Genomic DNA, 19,412 nt, shown 5'->3' on the forward strand with positions numbered 1-19,412 from the left:
TAATCTCATGGTTTGCAATCATGCATGCCAAATCTTTTAAGATATAGCTCTTTTGTGATAATCCAAGAATTCCTCGAGAGCGATCTCAATGAATGTCGATCCCTAATACAAAAGATGCATCACCAAGATCTTTCATCTCAAAATTTCCCTTAAGAAAGTTCTTGGTTTCAACCAGCATGCTAATATCGTTAGTGGCCAGAAGTATCTCATCGACATACATTTACTCCCACTGAACTTTTAATACACACAATCATCAACCAAATTCACCTCAAAACCAAAGGAGGTGATAACCTTATGAAATTTGTGGTACCATTGACGAGAAGCTTGCTTTAGCTCATAGATGGATTTCTTTAATTTGCAAACCATATCTTTTACATCACCTAAAGCAAAATGTTCTGGTTGCACCATATAGATCGTTTCCTCAATGTCTCCATTGAGAAATGCTGTCTTAACATCCATCTGATGAAGCTCCAAATCATAATGTACAACAAGGGCCATGATTTTCCTAAAAGAATCCTTCGAAGATACCGGAGAGAAGGTTTCTTTATAGTAAATCCCCTCTTTCTGAGTATATCCTTTAGCCAATATACGAGCCTTATGTCGTACCACCTTACCATTTGAATCCCGCTTGGTTTTAAATAACCATTTACAATCAATGGGTTTCTTTCCTTCTGGTAATTTAACGATTTCCCAAACCTCATTGTCTAGCATTGACTGATATTCTTCTTTTGCTGCTTCGAGCCACATATCCGACATGGAAAAACTCATAGCCTGAAGGAAGGTGATTGGATCATCTTCCAAAAGAGTTTGATTTTCCTCATGTTCCATTAGAAATACTATATAATCATCTGGAATAGCATTTCTCTTCACTCGGGTGGATCGCCTAAGAGCAACTTGATCTTGCTTCACTAGTTCTTGAGGATTTTAAGTTTGACCTTCTTGTGTGATATCATCGACAACCTGAGTTGGAGGGATGACTTAATTATCAACCTGAGGATCCAAATTTAATTCATCAGAAGTAACTATACGAATCGGTATGGGTACTGGAGCCAATTCTTCCTCAAAAATGATATCCTTAACCTTATTTCTCCCCCCCCCCCCCCCCCCCCCCCAAAATCAATATCCTCAAAGAACGTAGCTATATCCGTCTCAAAAATGTTCTTAGCAGTGGGATCGTAAAACTTATACCCCCTTGAGCGCTCGGAATAACCAATAAAGTAACTACTAACTGTTCTTGAGTCCAGTTTCTTTTCATACGGCTTATAAGGTCTTGCCTCAGCTGGACATCCCCAAATCCGAAGGTTCTTTAGACTAGGCTTACGAGCAGTCCAAAGCTCATAAGGGGTTTTAGCAGTTGCTTTAGTTGGTACCCTATTAAGAATGTATGCTGCAGTCTTTAGTGCCTCTCCCCAAAGTGATTCAGGCAAGGAGGAATGACTAATCATACTCCTCACCATGTCCTTAAGAGTGCGATTCCTTCTCTCAGATACACCATTCATGCTAGGCGACCCTGGCATGGTGTACTGAGGCACAATACCACACTCCTCTAGGTATCTGGTAAACGATCCTGGACGTTGTTCACCTGAGCCATCATACCGACCGTAGTATTCACCACCACTATCAGATCTGACAGACTTTATCCTTCGGTCGAGTTGGTTCTCAACCTCAGCCTTAAACTTTTTGAACACGTCCAAAGATTCCGATTTCTCATGAATGAGAAATAGGTATGCATATCAAGAGTAATCGCCAATGGATGATATAATGTATTGTTGACCATTCCAAGAAGCCGTAGGGAACGGTCCACAAATATCCGTATGAATCAACTCAAGGACTTCTGTAGCTCTATATGCACCTAATCTCTTATGCTTGGTCTGTTTTCCTTTAATGCAATCCACACATATATCACAATCTGTGAACTTTACGGAACTCAATATACCTTCTGACACAAGACGCTCAACTCTATTTATAGAGATGTGACCTATGCGTTGGTGCCAAAGAGTTCCTGAATTTGCATCTTCGAACTTTCGTTTAGTACCTCTTAATTCAACATTTAAACTTTCATCGTTAGAGTTTATAATGTCAAGCATATAAAGACTGTGATTTTCCAAAAGTTTACCGGTCCCAATAAATACTGAATTTAAAGACAAAGTAGAGCTTCCTTTCTCAATTAGACAAGAATAACCTGAGTTGTATAACCAAGGGCCGGAAACCAAATTACGTCTAAAATACGGTACAACAAAAGTGTCTTTCAAATCCAAAAAATAACCAGAACTAAAAAACAGTCTAAAATGCGCGATTGCCTCCACATGCACTGGACTCCCATTAGCCACATGAATGCGTCTTTCAGCATCAGTTGGGTTCGACAGCTTAGGCAACCCTGAAGTGAAACACTGATGTTAGTAGTAGCACCAGAGTCTAACCACCAAGTGTTTATAGGTACTTCAACTAAGTTCATTTCCGAACAAACCAAAGCGAGGAACATACCTTTCTTAGCACGCCAAGCGTGATACTTAGGGCAGTCCTTCTTTATGTGTCCACCCTTCCTGCAAAAGAAACATGTATCTTCAACCTTAGCATGTTTCTTTTAGGTAGGACCCTTAGCAGCATCATCTTTAACAGGCTCAAATTTCTTTCTTTTGCCATGTCCCTTAGAGGTGTAAACCATATGAGCACTTTCAGTCTTCTCTTGTTTTATTCTCTCTTCCTCTTGCACACAATATGCAATGAGCTTGTTAAGAGACCATTGCTCCTTTTGTGTGTTATAACTTGATTTCAGCTGACTGAACTGAGGAGGAAGAGAGTTCAAGACAAATTATATGAGCAATTCAGCCGGAAGCTCAGTCTTAAGTGCCTTGAGTTTTGAAACTATATTGGACATTTACAAAATGTACTCCCTTATTTTTCCATTGCCATGGTACCTCATCGTACTAAAGCGATGCAAAAGCATGCTTATTTCCGCCTTATCGCTTCTTGCAAAGCGCGAATCCATCTCGGCAAGGAACTGTTTGAGATCATTGATCTCCTCACCACCTCTAAAGGTTTCTGGAATGGTGTCCTTAACGATCATCAAACCCATGCAATTTGAACGCTCCCACTTCTCATGAACAGCCTTATATTCTTGAGTACTGTCATCCGTAGGAGAAGCAGGTTTGTCCATCATTAGCGCAAGGTCGAGATCCATACACCCAAGAACAATCTTAACTTTATTTTTCCATTCGAAAAAATTAGAACCCGTAAGTGTTGGAATGGATCCTAAGTTGGCAGACAAAGTAGCTGAAAAGAGAACAAAATCCGAATTAATTACTCACTATCTGAAGAAATCAATAACAAATTTTAACTGATTATGTTTTCCATCCAATATACCAAATGTAACATCAATATCAAGTCTTTGGACAGTAATATCGACTACTAGCGGTACTCTTGTTGCAACGATCAAATACTGACAATAATTCATAATAAACAATAATCCTTCCTTTGGGCTGATTTATCATTCATATGTTAAAATCCATATAATTGTCACGTATTCACCATCACAGTTGTATGTACAATTCGGCCAAACATCAAACCTTCCTTTGGGTCGATTTGACATCCGCATGAATATTGCACACACGTATATATTTAAACAGGGCAAAATACAACCTTCCTTTGGGCCGATTAAATATTCGCCATGATTTTATATACATACTTCTTTTAATAATTCTTATGAAAAATCTCATCAAGAGAGGTCTTTCTTTGGGCTGATATCTTGATTTAATTAAACATTTAAATTATTAAAAATGCATAATCAAATTTATTAATTGATTTAAAACTGAATTTTTTTTTTAAGTTTTCTTGTGGAGATTAAAGGTCTGTGGACTCTGTATGCAAGAATACTTAAGCGGGGCAGTGGTTAGAGACACTTGAGTGGGCGGAAGCTTTCACGCGCGACATGGGTTCAAAACCCACCTAATGCGCTTTTTAACTTAATTAAAAGCCAAACGGGCCGGACTAAATCCAATTGATTTAAAACATGAGAAACTGGGACATAATAATTAAATTCGCCGGGCCAGAATAGTTAAATTAAATCAGAAACTGAATACGGGCCTAATAACAAAATAAGCCCACCACGAATTATTCTCTAACCTAGGGTTTTCAAAATACTATCAAAAAGATTTTCTCAGCCGTCAACAACCAAAAAACGGATCTGATAACATATTTAGAAAAAATTGTTCTACCAAAAATTCCAAAAAATTTTAACAAAATTTCAGAAAACCATAATCTTAAGAACAATAATTTTCCAAAACTAAATCCATAAACTTTATTTAAATCTAAATTTAAACATGTTTTTCACTAGACAATAACCAAATATCTAAATCTAAACATGTCAAGAAAATTCAGATCTAATACAAATCCCAAAATATTTTAATCATCTAAAACCTTTAGAGAATAATCAGATTCAACAATCCAATATTTTCACAGAATAATTAAATCCGAATTTATATTAAAACTATAAACAAATTCTAAATTAATTTAGATCCAAACAAAAAAAATCAACATGGTGCTCTGATACCAATTGTTAAATTAATTCTTTTATGATTCATCAAAATGAATCCTTTAACCATATGATTCTCTGATTGAATAGACTTAAGCGGAAGCGTACCTATATCCATTGCTTTTAGGATCTGAAGTTAGAGAATGGATCTTCCAAATCAAATCTTATGTGACTTTAGTTCTCTATTGATGGAATATAGAGAGATTCTGTATTTTCGGCTAGGGTTGCCTTGTGGACCATAACCCTCTTTATATATAGAATTAATTTCTAGTTCAGCCCTTCATTAAACTATAAATTACTTAAGGTATTCACATATAAATATTTCATAACACTTATGCCCAAGCTTTTACATTATTCACAATAGTGACCACTAAATAGTTTAATTGATTAATGGCTCTATCATATTTATTCCTTAACGTATGTGACCCCGACAAATGATCTTCCACCACAAACATCGTTATGGCTAATCGTATAAGAGAAACCACAAATAGCCATAATTGAACAATAACCACAAACTCGATGTTATGAATTTTTTTGGCTATATGTAACTATTGATCAAATGACCACAAAATTTTGGATATAGCTACAATAAATTTTGTGGCTGCCATCCATCTCTTATTAAAAAGAATCATTTTCATAGACCCAATTTCTTTTATAAGTTTTAAAGTAAATACACATTTGTATTACAACTAAATTAACTATTCTAGTCATGAAAAATAACATTATACTACTAAATGTGTTTCCAAACAACACAATAACCAATCTTGGGTCCAAATAATATAAAGCAACATTAGGTCATACCTTTTAATAATTTTTTATTTACCTTATTTTAAATTATTTGATTTAAACTTAAAGTATTTGATTTTTTTTTAAACCTGAAAAAACCCAAAAAAAAAACATCGAACCGGGTTTTAAAATAGAGGCCCAAAATTTTGTGGGCCGAACTTAGGTGGCAATGGGGTTTGCAGGTTTTGGTCCGGGCAGGGCAATCCCAATTGACACCCCCAATTGACAACCTTAAGACTTAAGAGGGATTACATGCTAGACAATACAATACAACATGTATCAACCCTAGAGACCATAGAAATACATACAGATATATGTACATATTACATATATAGGATGATTAGTTTTGAGAAATAAAAAAGATTAAACATTTGATTACATAAGGCGACAAGCGTGGACGTTGTCGTCGTTAAAGAAGTTGCTGACTTTGTCGTCGCCACGGTTAGTGACGTGGATATGACCATGACGGTCGCTGAGGTTGTAGCCGTGGCGGTAGTAGTTGTAGCTTTCCCTGAATTCGCGGGTTGTGTCTTTGAAGTAGTGGTCCGAGGAAGTGAAGTAGCGAGGCATGTCCGGGTAAGGCCAGAACTCCGCTCGCTTCCCGGCTCTTCTCACCGCCTTCAGCACCTTCTTCCTCTCCACGTACCCAACCACCGTCACTCTCTCCAACTCCAGGTTCACCTCCACCGAGTCCACTCCTTCACCACCACCAATACGACACCGTTTACTTTGTTAATTCAATATATATATATCATTCACAATTTTACTAATTAGCTTCTTTTCTAAAACACACTTTGATTACCTCTCAACTTGTAAATGGCATGCTTGACTACCCTCTCGCATCCACTGCAGCACATCCGTACTTTTAGGTCTATCGTCTACTTTGTTGCAAAACATTCATATGTTGCAGACTAATTAATTAGTATCAATATTTGATAATATCAAAAGAAAAAGATTAATAATTAGAACATTTTTATATGTATATGCTTAATCGGCCAAAGGTATATTAGCAACATCCACTAGTGAGACAAACTAATGACATTTCGCTTCCGTTTTGTCCGATTCCCTAACGAATCAATAAAAAAACAAAAGTCATGCTTTAACATACAAGGAAAAAAACACTTGAACACAGTACGTTAATATTTTTTTCGAGAATCTATTCTGCCAAAAAGTATTTCGTATCTAGCGTTTCTTGCAAAGTCCGCAGAACTTATGGTAAGTAACTAGGTAAAGCTAACGATTTCCACTAATTAGCCATATCATAAGAGGAAGGTTTCCAGACCGATACAGTTATGTTGTTATCCTAATAAATCGATTTATTCTCTTTTTAGCTACTGCATGACAACGTAATTTCATGATCATAGGGTCAACCAGAGACTAACTAAGCTATATACATGAAAACTGAGGTTAGTCAAAAAGAGAAGAAGAAAGAGAATACCTGTAAAGAAAGTGGACGAGCCTTTGGCATGGTGTGGTAATAGTTGAGGTGGCTCACACTTTTGACCTTTGGCTTCTTGTGTGGATAGCCAAGAAACAAACCGTAGGTGATGGTCGATATGATGGACCTCAAACCCATTTCTCTGCTCTAACGCTCTCTGCTCTATATATATTTATACGTACTGAACCTACTCACTTAGCTAGAAAGATTGATGGTCAGGACTCACAAATCTTAGAGAGAGGAAGCAATAAATATATAAACAAGAGAAATGCATGGAGAGGGGTTTTAAACAAAGAATAAGATTAGACAGAACGAAATATATTCCTTTGGAATCGCTTCTCTCTGTAATAAGTTGTAATCTCTGAGGTGATATTTATTTATATTCCATATCATTTTCATGTATATTATTTATGACTCAAAATACATTACTACTTTATGCTCTTAGCGAAATCAGAGGGTAACAAATAATGGCTTTATTTTGTCCAAAACACGTATAATGGTTTTTTTTTTGGCAGTCGGCTATTCTATTACTCAAATTTGAGGTGATCTGGGGAGCTATACCGGAATAAAACAACCAATAAAACATAGAGATCTATGAAAAGAACATGCATTCCTAACTAACGAATCTGCAATCTCATTTTGTGTCTTTGGTAAATAGTTGATCTTGAAGTCCGAAAAACACAACCGAAGAGTTTGAATGATTTTCAACTCAGTTGAAAAGTTGGGCCAAACTTGTGGCTCTTGTATCGTTGTAATCAGGTCCTTGCAATCAGTCTCAAATCTCTGACAGTTCGAGTGTGGTATCATGCTCTCCATTGCCCATCTTAGTGCTTCTAACTCTGAGTGTAAAGGTGTTTCTCACCGCATTAAGTTCATGGATCCCATAAGTTGAATCTTCCCCATACTATCCTTCCAGACCCATCTCATTCCACTGAACTGAGCTGTGGAGGTCCACGAACCATCCACCATGCAAATATTACCCAAGCTTAAGGCATGTATTTCTTCTTCAGGCTGTCCCTGTAGAGGAGGTGATATATTTTCTTTCTCATTATGCCAAGCTTGGCATTCACTCTCTGCATACTTGACTAGTTTCAATGGGTCTCTATCTATGCCTATGAACAACTTATCATTCCTGGCTTTCCAGGTGTACCAAATTATCCAAAGATAAGAATCTCTATCATCTTCCGGCTTCATTATATTATTCTTCCTCCAGAAAAGATAATCCATGTTAGCGTAAATATATAATGGTTATGGTTAGTTTTATGGTTCAAAAAACATATAATGGCTTTATGCAAAGGCAAGTTGATGAAGATATATGATTAGTTTGCTAACCATTATGGATATCATATAGTGATAAATTTCATAATTAAAGCTTCTTTTAAATATAATTTATAAAAAGCTTTGTCTTGACATAATGCGATGGTATCAAGTGTTTTTTCTCCTCACTGATGGCATATTAACGTTTTAAAAATCCAATTCTAAAGAAGTGTGGCGCTATAGCTTATGCTTGATGTATATAAAAATCAAAAGAATATAAGTTGTCCTGGTTTTATGGCTTCATTGGTCGTAAAGTGGCCGCAACCGCACCATCCAGTGCACACTGCTATAAAAGGAAGATTTTATTAAAGATCCAACCGAAATTTAATTGAGTTGATTAAGAATATATCCATAGTTTTATACCCATGAGTGGATTTCGAAGGAGACCTCTAGACTTTTATATCTATTATCTACTCTCGAGTAGAGAGCTGGTAACAGAACCATAGTAGAACACAAACATTCATAGTTCAACCAAAACCAAAGAGACTGTATATATACCTTTTTTGTAACAGAGACTGTATATATACAAATTCAGAAATTCCTACTATATATAGGGAATCTAATCTATCATTGGGTTGTAAACTTGTAATAACCGTGTAGCTTGCATGCGTTCAACTTGGGCTTTACGGCTCATCTTCTAGAAGAAATTTATATGATTGTGATATTGTCTTCCTTCTAATTACTCCAAGAAATGAAACAAGTGAAATGTTTCGTTCGAGTATGAGATTTTATGTAAGAAAATGTTAGTAAAAACGAATCTGTTATATTTGAAGAATAAAGAAATAAATTACTAAGAACTCCCACTTAATCTAGAAGAACAGTACCTTTTTTTTTGGCAACATGAAGAACAGTACCCTATAGATGCTAAGATAATATTTTATTCCGAAGAATATATTATCGTTGGTAGAAATAAAACGAAACCATAGATTTAAAATTTTGAAAGGAGAGCATCAACATGTGTCAGTATCATCCAAACTAAAAAAATATCAGGAGAGAACGCGATATTCCCACGCATATATTGTAAACATGAAAAGACATGTATTGATGGATGATCTTAGAGAATCAACCAACGTTGAGAAAAAAGTCGATGAGTTAGAGAAATGGAGCATGTGCTGCTCCTGCTTCTGCTGCATGGCCCGGATTAAGAAACCACTCTCTCCTCTCCTCTCCCTGTCTATTATTCCTTTATTCCCTTATTTTATTTTATTAATAATATTTTATTTATTTGTAAAAATGTTCCTTATTGTTCACCCTTTTATTACACAGTTCACATCTTTTCCCAACAAAACTCTTAACAAATATCTCTAGCAAGGGATTGTCAAATACGTGAAATTATTAGTCGGGCTTCTGTTTCAAATGGTATTGTAGTTAGTATACTGTTTTAGATAAAACAAAGTTATCAAAATGTTTTGAAGGGATCGGGATTCGAGAATATAATTAACTTTACCTAATTATTCTTGAGTGAGTGGGATCTTTTTAGATTAGTTATTGTTATTATGTAGAAAAAGTGGTCGGTGTAAACAAAGCCTTCATATATTAGTAGGAGAACATAGCATGCTTATTGTGATTTCAACCCTTAATTTATAGAGGACCACCGTTGTATTTTGAGTCAAATTAACTAATTTATGTTCACTGTGATTTATTTACCCCAGCAACAGTGGTGAACATAGTACATTGATTGGAAGATTGATCAACCTTCCAACAGAGCATCCTCCATGCCAAACATACGACTTATCCGCAAAACAAACCAGCTCACTGTAAGAAAGGGAGAATATTTCCAGTTGGAGCGGTGTCAAAGACAATAGCATAATCACTTGTTTGCACCAACCTAAGGAAACAAAAAAAACGAACATCACAAATAGTAATAGTTACTTGAACAAAACTCATGGGGCCTCATCGACTCCATTAGACTAAGCAGAGAATAAACAATCCATCCATCCCTTCAGGACCAGCCAGCCAAGCAGTGGCATCCACCTCCTGAGAAAAGGCAAACAAGATTCAGTACCAAGCAGCAGCATCTGCTTATGGTATGTGTGTATAAATATATACACACCACCTAAAGAGCTTCAATTTTTAGAAGATTAGGCATAACACTCCAATCCGGAAATCTTTGAAAACACTTGAAAATGTCTAAGTAAAAGATCATGAACATAAAAAATACTGCAATTTTATAAATTAAAACACGAGACTAAATACTTAAAATCATGTAGTTTATAATAAAAATATCTTTTGCAAAACTTCTGAACATTACCCAAGTTCATACATCCTAGCCCCGATAGTCTTTATAGCCTCGCACTCCGGTCCACACAATCAACCTTACCTGCATCGCAAAGGAGGAAAGAGTATACAAAATTACTTAGTGAAGACGCTCAATACTGCCCACCACAGTCCAATAATCAAACACTCAATCAATACTAACACCCTAGCATCCGGTTCTATCATTCTTTTACTTAACTGGTTCCATCATTTTCATTACATTAACATTCCTTAACCGTTCGATCTGAAGGTCCATGATCATGCGGCCGTAGCCAAACCTGCGGCCGTAGCCAAATTTGCGGCCGAAGCCAAACATGCGACCGAAGCCAAACGCCCCAAACCTACGGTCGAAGCCAAACCTGCGGCCGAAACCAAACCTGCAGCCGAAGCCAAAACTGCGGCCGAAACCAAACCTGCAGCCGAAGCCAAACCTGCGGCCGAAACCAAACATGCGGTCGAAGCCAAACATGCGGCCGTAGCCAAACCTGTGGCCGAAGCCATATCTGCGGCCGTAGCCAAACCTGCTGTTGAAGCCATGCGACCGTAGCCAAACCTACTACCCGTATGACCCGTCGGTCCTTTACGGTCGTAGCCAAACCTTCGTCCCGAATGTCCCTTACATCCTCTTAACCGGTTCCCTTAAATAACTCAATTCGATTATACTTTCTTTAACGCATTATAATTTCATGACTTAGATTCTCAAGATCAAACATTCATTTCTCACATAAACATCCTAGCATAATTCTATTATCAATCCATCAATTCTAGCATGCATTTCTTAAGAACACAATGAACAAACTTTCCTTAAATGAATTCTATCATACATTTTCCTATGAACACGATGAACAAACTTTCCATAAACGGATTCTATCCAAGCATAAACATGATCATACTGAATCAAACCAGACAAACAATTCTTATTGGACTGCCACAAATCACATCATCACCTTAGCTGAATCTCAAGGATTCGAAGACTCAGAACTACCTAGCATTTTCAAGCGATGAACTTCTTAGCTCCTCCTTGCTGAATCCCTCTTCTCGGACTTCTCTCTTTACCAACTAGTTTCTGCTCTCTAACTTCTCTCTAATCTTGCTTTCTGAATTGTGTGAAAAAATGAGAGCTCAAGGGGTCCTTATATAAGATTTCTTAAGCTTTCTCACCAAGCCGAACACTTAATGCCAGTTTCCTTATTTGGCTTGGTCAAAGATCACTCACCATCAATGGCTTGATTTGATATTTTTGATTCTTTCCTTGGATGATTCCTGCAGATCCGACATTCCTTTTGTATTATCCCGCAATTATAGCTAGTCAAACTTTCCTTACTTGGAACCCGCATTATCCAACAGCTGAACATCTTTAATTGGTCTCGCGGTCTTAATTTCTCCGTATGTATGCTCTGATAGTTCCATGATCGGTTTACCATCGCTCAACCCATTTTGAATATTTCCATGAACTCACTAAAAATCTGACACTTAGTTAAAAATACATTTATTTTTCAAATCTTCATGAATACAAGCGTCTCCAAACTTAGAAAATAGAACGCGAGAGGTTTTATTTTACAAGGAGCGAGTGTCTCCACACTTAGAAAAATAAGCTCCTTGTAGAATAAAACCTCTCGCGTTCTATTTTCTTCAAAATTAAAAATATTCCGGGAACGGGTTACGAGGTACTTTATTGCTTAGTTTGGCTTTTATGGAAGCTTTAAGGGCATCTGCATCAATAAACCTTGAGTGGGGTTCATAACTTTAATTTTTTATTATTATTTTTTTACTTTTTTCGTTTGATTTAAAAAAAAAAAAAAATTAAGCAGACCAATCGCGGGCCACCACGTAGCGTGGGGTCCGCGATACAGTGATGAACCAGGTTCAGGCAGGATGAGTTCACAAAAAAGAGAATATTTAAACTTTTTTTTTTGGGAAAAGTGTGAACTTCTGCATATGCTCTAACAATTTGTACGCATAAACTCATCATCAAACCTTTTTCTTAAAGGCGGTACAAATTTTTGAAAGCTCTGTTAAAAAACAAACCTAGAATTCCAGCAAAAGTCCAACTTGGGACTGAATCATATGAAGAATACAAGTTGAGCACATCCAAGTTCCAAAACTAATCCTACAATTCGCAGATTCAGATTGAAATTAGTTGACTCAGAGAACTCTCACACACGATGTCCCACCCACCACAACTAGGATTGTGAGCCGGGTCGGTAGAGATGATGAGATAAACTACTGTATGTATGTTCCAGGAACATTTGTGTTGATCATTCGATTTTGTAGAAAACATAATAATCCATTAGGGTAGCTGCTGAGTAGACTTATCCTTGGTCTTTTAAAAAAAAAGAAGGTAAAGTATCAACGTGATCCTGGCCATGTTGTTGATCTTACTAATTTAAGCAGGCGATTTGTATATGTTATTATTGTTGTAATATATAAAATCAATTCTTGTATTTCTTACAAATGCCTGACTTGGTTGGTCGTAAACATGTATTTATATTCTTAGCTAGGAAACATTTATTTCTTCCTAGGGATGTAAAAGCCGAAAAATGAAGAGAAGAGAAAGATCCCTCCACTTCTTCTGCTCTCGAAACTATCTCATGGATGGCTTAGTGGGCAAGGTAGGTACACTCTGCTCATCCCTGAAGAAGTTTTCTGGATCCACTGCTGTTTTTACTTTGACCAACCGATCAAAATTCTCTCCGAAGTACTTTCTCCCGTAAACCTCTGCTTCTCTATAACTGTTTGGGCCATGACTGTTGGTCCCTATCTCAAGATCCCTGTAGTTGAGATACGTGTGCCTAGGATTCTTGGTGACGAAAGGAGCCATGTAGCTGTAGAAGCTTCTGGTCTTTTCCATGAAACTGTTCTCCGCTTCTATCCCCGCATCTTTCCAGTTCATCGAGTGCTGCACCTTGAATAGCCTTTTCCTGTGAGGGAAGGGGGTCTTCGTGGTAGGCACTTGGCACATTATCCCTCCATAGGGATTGAAGACGAGCCCTAGTTTCCCAGTCTCCATCAACTTGGTAAACAGGAAACCTAGACCTTCTTTGCTGATCTCTGTCTCCACGTAATCCGATTTCCTTTTCAAGAAAGACGCTGAATCAGGCTCTCTATCCAGCAGAATCTCGGGTTTAATCAGCGTGGCGTTATCGCTGTTGGCCCACCACATCACCGACTGTATCCACGTCATCTCCGTGCAGTTCTCCGTCCTCAGACCAAGCTCCGGGAATTCTTTGCCCAGCAGAGACAAGAGGTCGCTCTGTCTCCCCAAGAACAAGGCCACCACCGACGCTCGAACCGTCTGAGTTGTGTTCATCGTCTTGGGTTGCAAGAGTAGCCTCATGAACAGATCCGGGCTTGTCTTGGGAGCAACAAACTGCCATTTATGGACCATGTCTAGTGCATTTTCCTCTAGCGTTTTCTCCACTCTGAACACAGTCACTGTCGGAGGAACAGCAACGAGTTTTATCTTGAAGGCTAAGATCACACCGAAGCTCGCACCTCCCCCGCCTCCAATCGCCCAGAAAAGATCCTCTCCCATCGATTTCCTATCAAGAATCCTCCCGTTCACGTCCACGATCTTGGCGTCGGTGACGTAATCAACGGAGAGTCCGTATTTTCTGATCATGTTTCCGTAGCCTCCGCCGCTAATGTGACCTCCAGCGCCGACGGTGGGACAGACTCCGGCGGGAAAACCATGAGATTTGCTTTTCTGCCAAATGCTGTAATAAACCTCGCCCAGAGTAGCGCCGGCTCCGACCCATGCAGAGCCGCCGCCGTCGGCCATATCGACCGTGATGTTACGGAGATACGACATGTCGAGGACGAAGTAAGGGCGGTTAGATATGTAGGAAACGCCATCGTAGTCGTGGCCGCCGCTACGAGTCTTGAGCTGGAAGTTGAGAGATTTGGTACAGAGGACGGTGGCCTGGACGTGGGCCTCCGAACGCGCCGCGATTACGATCAAAGGTTTGGGGGATGTGGAAGTGTTGTAACGCGCGTTTCGGATGTAGGCACGCAGCGTCGGGGTGAAACTGGCACTGCTCTGTGGCAAAACAACGTCGCATAGCTTATTTGGAGCTGTACATGTTTGGTTGCTGAAACACTTGAGAAAGCTTTCGTAAATTGGCTGATTCGACGGGTCGACAGCGAGAGAACTTGAGGCAAGGCTAAGAAATATAATTAAACAAGAGAGTTTCTTCATCTTTTTTATTACTATTAAGAAACTCTCTTGTTCTATTGTTGTTTTCTTAGCTAATTGAATTTCTTGTTGTACGGAGTATTCTCATTGGCATAAATAGTACACGAGTTCTTCAAAATTTAGTCATAGTTCCTATCTTTAGACATGGTTATGACCTGCTAATGGTCAAAGCGTGATGTGCGGGTTTCTGAAATTTCTTGGTTTGTGATTCAGAGATCTCTATATAGTCAATTTTTAAGATCATTTTCATTATGTGATGTATGTATATGAAATCTTGATTGTTAGCATTGTTTAATAACAAATAAAGTTTTGGTAGAGGGCGGAGCTACGTGACATACGGAGGGGGCAGCTGCCCCCAATATTTCTTTTTAATGATACTTAAATGATCTTATGCTAACTTCGGGCTTCTTTGGTTATTTCTGATGGTGCGGCTTCATTGGCGGTTTTAATGCTACATTGGGTGATACGATGTGAAGGATTGTGTCTTTTAAGTTTAAGGTCTAGTCTTTATTTCTACTAGATCTACTTTTAAATTGTTAAATTTTTATTTTAAATTTTGTGTGAATGTTATCATTTACCCAATTTTAAAATCTTGTTACATTTATGTAACCAAAAATTCATTATAGTAACACCACTAAAAAATAAAGATAATATAAGTAGGTTGGAATTTTTCTTCTTTTTATTTGTGTTGAATTTTTGCTTAATTCTTACGTGGAATGCTGTAATACTATTTTTGTATATTAATTTTTCCCTTAAATTATTATAATATTTTTAATAATGTCTATAAGTTTAGTTCTTATTATTGTATAAGAAATATTATATGATAATGTTTGAATTATATAGATAAAAACTAATTATTTTACTTAAGAAATTTACTATAAAATACTGCCCTCTATTTTATCAATATTTTTATTTTAACAATTTTTCTATTAAGCAAATAAAATCACTATAAAATCCATTGTAGTTCATATCTATTTTATTACATACATAGATGATTAAATTCGAGTACATCTTATAACATACATAAATCAGAGAATATCATAAATTACTTTATATAAAACATGAATGAAGTTTTTATTTTTTTTGAAAAAGCACAGGAATGAAGTTAAATACAACTAATCTTTAAGATGCGTAAATTTTACTACAACACGTATATTTATTATTAAGCAAGGTTTAGAACAATAATAATAGGTTTTTCAGAAACTATATTGTCTGCTTGTAATAGTAATAAGCATGATCACCATCATTGTTTGATGATGATGAATAACAATTTTTATAGACAGCCATAAACACACAAAAAAAAAACTGATGGGAATCTTTTATTCTCATTCGATCATTGAAGTAAGCTTTTTGATGTAATGGCTTGAACCACACAGTGGTAGGTGGTGTTATGATGTATTGGCATTTGAGAGAACATAGATAGTCTTTACGAAGACTGGAACGCCACACAAAAGGAAAGGTACCTAAAATCAAAACTTTCTAGAGAAGGTCAAGAAGCATACATAAAACCGATACTTTCCAGAGACACCGCACAAGATACTAACTACGAATGTTAAGGCTAGGAGCGAGAGACTCAGAGTGTGGAGTGTTGTACTGTTGACCAAGTGTGTCACCACCTTTCAACATTTGAACAGCAGGCCTAGCATGAATCATAGACAGATACACATCTCCAATTTCCAAGACGCATGCAGGATTAACCGAGATGAATCCGATCACGAAATCTGAATGAACCAGTGTAGTCTCCTGTAGCAAGGTTACCAGCAGACTGGTGCAATTTTGCTCGCTCCTTCCTCCTTCCGAAGAAAAACAAAACCAAGAGAGGTCGTTCAAATTCAGTAAACTATCCCGAAGAGACTCAAAATTATCTGCAGCAAACAAATAAGATTATTACTCTGCGTATGGTTTATTAAGACAGTTGGTGATGGTTTTCAAAGTTCGGTACCTTTTAGACCATTCTTCAAGAAACTCGTTGTCCTTGTGGTGATCAAACTCGTGCGTCATTCTGACTAAAAGACCTCTTTTAGCACACAGACGTTTGACTGTCTCTAGTATCTACACAAAACAAAAAATAAGCATATATAAATCATGAAATGAAGAAAAAACGATCTTTCAAATTTAACTAACATGTGGGAAACGTAAGTGAGTTTGAGTGATCCTGTCTACAGTCACAGTCAAAGAAAGAATCTGAAAACATCAGCAGAGTGTTTGAAACATAAGACATACAAATTTATAAATGCATAAGGATGATTTGTGTTAACCTTAAATGATGTATCAAAGATAAGCAGATCTAGTTGTCCACCACCAGATTTTGATATAATTGTATGCTCCAAAGACGATGAGTTTGAGATATCTTCTATGAGAGTATAAGAAAAAGAATGTGCACTAAGCAATCTGTTACACTTGCTGTACTCAGTGCTTGGAGGAAAACGTGAAACATCGAATATATAAGCCACTCTTGAATCTTGATTTTTTCTCCAAAAAGGAAACCAAGACAGACATAGTCTTCTCCATGCATCACCTACGGCGTAACTAAAGATTGAGATTCCACATAGATGCAGCAGGGAGACATGAAAGAGGCTTTGATTAACTTGCTGGAAGTGGCTTCTCATAGTCTTCTTCGATTACTCTCCAACCCAGCTGTTATACTCGCCTAACTTCTTGGCCTTCTTTACGTTTCTTTTGAACCAAATGCAGAACATCCACAGCAAGGCTGTGTTCAGAAAAGTATAAGCTTGAACGTCTAAAATGTCAGACTGAAATTTCCAAAGGCCATTAAGATGCCATTATTACCTATCCATAGCATATTGGCTTACGAAAATTGGAGTACGATCTATAACATTGGTATGACTGAATGGTTGCACGGAACAAATATCATCCTAGCCAAGGAGACAGCCATTTGATTGTCTTCAGTGTCTACAAAAAGTAAGCATATATAAACAATAGAAGGGAAAGAAACCCAAACCTTTCAAAGTAAAGCTAACTTGGGTGTTGTGGGGTTTTTTCTGCAGTCAAAATGAAAGAAAGAATTTGAAAACATCAGCGTATAGTAAACATAAAATAATTCAAATGTATACTGCATAAGAATGATCAAACAAACACACACTAAGAAATTTATTACACTACCATAGTCGGTGCTTTGAGGAAAGGAAACAAAGACATACATAAGTCTTCTCCATATATCATAAATAAAGAATGAGTCTCTACATAGATCAAGCAGAGAGACTTGATTCACTATTTCTGAAAGGCTTAGAGTAACATACTGAAAGTGGCGTGAATGAGAAATCTGAACCTACAAATGGATTCTCATAATCTTCTCCGATTGGTCACTGCTGCCCAGAAATGAAGTAGACGGAATCGCATCTCGGACTATCCCAATCCAGGGGTGACATCACTGAAGAACAGAGCCGCCAGTGCCTTCCCCGTTGATATGGACATTTCCTTTGCCATGAATTGCAGGGATTATTGAATTAGAATCTGGGGAAGCTAATAATATCATTAGAAATAATATTACATACCTGTCGTCCATGAGAAGCGGTTCTAAACCCAATAAGCATGTCCATTTCATACCCATTGACTAATGTGGTTTTATGGATTTCTCGTATAAGAACGATGAAAGTGAAGTGCAGAAGCCCGTTTGGAAGCGCTTGTTGCTGCTAAATTGTTTGAGGCAATATATCGGCCTTTTTAAGAAGTGTTAATAGGAGGAAAAAAAATAGGGACGTGGAAGGTTACATCTAGTATGAATAAAGGTGTCAAGAGCAGGAATCAATGATTCAGAGTGGGTGATTATTGCAAAGTAAAGGAGATTTGGAGAGAGTGGAAACGATAGTGACGAAGGAGAAGAGTTGGAGACGATGGAGTAAGGTGAATTTAGAATGGGCCAAAACCAAATTAGATAAGCCCAAAACATTTGGCTACTTGAAATTCAATGTCGACAAAGAAGATGTGACGTGTCAATTTCAAACTATCTGATTGGCTTGATTTTCCGATCCGACGTGGCATAGCTGAAAGGACTTCATATTCCCCTTTTAATATTGTTAGATCGTCTCAGGTTTGTCTGGCATATGGCTATGGTTCCTAGACAGCGTAGTGTTTTCTTAAGGTTTTTCGTTATCATAGTTTGTTGATCATTCCATCCTAGTAAAGGATGTGATGATGGTATGTATTGAACTCTTGTGCTTTTGATGTTTAATGGTAATATTCTATGGCAAAAAAAACTCCATAATCTAGCAATCATTACCTTTATGACTTCGACAAATACAGTATATGAATCTCTGATATTTTTTTTTACCATATCTTGTTTTTATCATTTTTTAACTATCTACTGAATAAATATTTTATTGTATATTTACTTTTAAGGAATTCAAAAGTGATCACATATTTTATATTGGAGAAATCAATTTTAAACCAGTATCTGTACTTTTTAAAAATATTATATATAATAATTCCTATTTTAAATTTTAATAATATATACTTTCAATAAATAAATTTTATTTTAAAATTATTTATTCCCTCACTAGGAAAATATTCTAGATCATCCCCCACTAGATATGAGAACATCGTAAATGAATACATTTTACTGCTCGTGGGTTTGGATAGTAATATGATGGCTGGGTCAAAAAAATATGATTGGGTTAATAAGACATGCCTGCTTCTTTTTTTTCAATCTATCTATAAGATGAAACTTGTATGTTTTGTGGAAAAATTAGGAAGAGTCACATCGCCAAAAAACTTGACCACATTCTTCTTAACGACTTGTGGCAGCTTAGCTTTCCTGTTTTGTATACCCAGTTTGGAAACTCTTCAGTCTCAGATAATTCCCAATGCTGCATTGTACTTGGAAACAGATCTCGCTCCAAAAAGCTGTTTATGATCAGACGATGAGGGAA

General features: G+C 37.1%; 3 protein-coding genes across 7 annotated transcripts; all 3 read right to left on the bottom strand.

Moving 5' to 3' along the window:
* Positions 1-5,500: 5,500 nt before the first annotated feature.
* On the bottom strand, positions 5,501-7,105 carry LOC125588982 (heavy metal-associated isoprenylated plant protein 30). Of its 2 annotated transcripts, none has more exons than XM_048761025.1 (3): positions 6,756-7,105; positions 6,120-6,383; positions 5,501-6,015 (listed from the first exon to the last, which is right to left on the bottom strand). In XM_048761025.1, exons 2-3 carry the CDS (start codon positions 6,172-6,174, stop codon positions 5,693-5,695), a joined length of 378 nt encoding a protein of 125 aa, XP_048616982.1. In that variant the 5' UTR covers positions 6,175-6,383; positions 6,756-7,105; the 3' UTR covers positions 5,501-5,692. The 2 variants fall into 2 exon arrangements, with proteins under 2 accessions (XP_048616982.1, XP_048616981.1); XM_048761024.1 differs by having other exon boundaries at positions 6,120-6,195; positions 6,756-7,103.
* A 5,627-nt stretch (positions 7,106-12,732) lies between these two features.
* Positions 12,733-14,573, bottom strand: LOC106454129 (berberine bridge enzyme-like 1). Its single transcript, XM_022704595.2, has one exon. It carries the CDS (start codon positions 14,524-14,526, stop codon positions 12,913-12,915), a length of 1,614 nt encoding a protein of 537 aa, XP_022560316.1. The 5' UTR covers positions 14,527-14,573; the 3' UTR covers positions 12,733-12,912.
* Positions 14,574-15,829: 1,256 nt separating this feature from the next.
* Positions 15,830-18,706, bottom strand: LOC106454130. 4 transcript variants are annotated; one of them, XM_048761026.1, is made up of 5 exons: positions 17,647-18,706; positions 17,486-17,525; positions 16,782-17,276; positions 16,466-16,575; positions 15,830-16,316 (listed from the first exon to the last, which is right to left on the bottom strand). In XM_048761026.1, exons 3-5 carry the CDS (start codon positions 17,130-17,132, stop codon positions 16,217-16,219), a joined length of 561 nt encoding a protein of 186 aa, XP_048616983.1. In that variant the 5' UTR covers positions 17,133-17,276; positions 17,486-17,525; positions 17,647-18,706; the 3' UTR covers positions 15,830-16,216. The 4 variants fall into 4 exon arrangements, with proteins under 4 accessions (XP_048616983.1, XP_048616985.1, XP_048616986.1 ...); XM_048761028.1 differs by having other exon boundaries at positions 17,486-18,706; XM_048761029.1 differs by lacking the exons at positions 17,486-17,525; positions 17,647-18,706 and adding an exon at positions 17,314-17,357 and having other exon boundaries at positions 16,782-17,233.
* Between the last annotated feature and the right edge of the window lie 706 nt (positions 18,707-19,412).

The sequence above is a fragment of the Brassica napus genome, chromosome C6, assembly GCF_020379485.1.
Source record: "Brassica napus cultivar Da-Ae chromosome C6, Da-Ae, whole genome shotgun sequence".
NCBI classification, from domain to species: Eukaryota; Viridiplantae; Streptophyta; class Magnoliopsida; order Brassicales; family Brassicaceae; genus Brassica; species Brassica napus.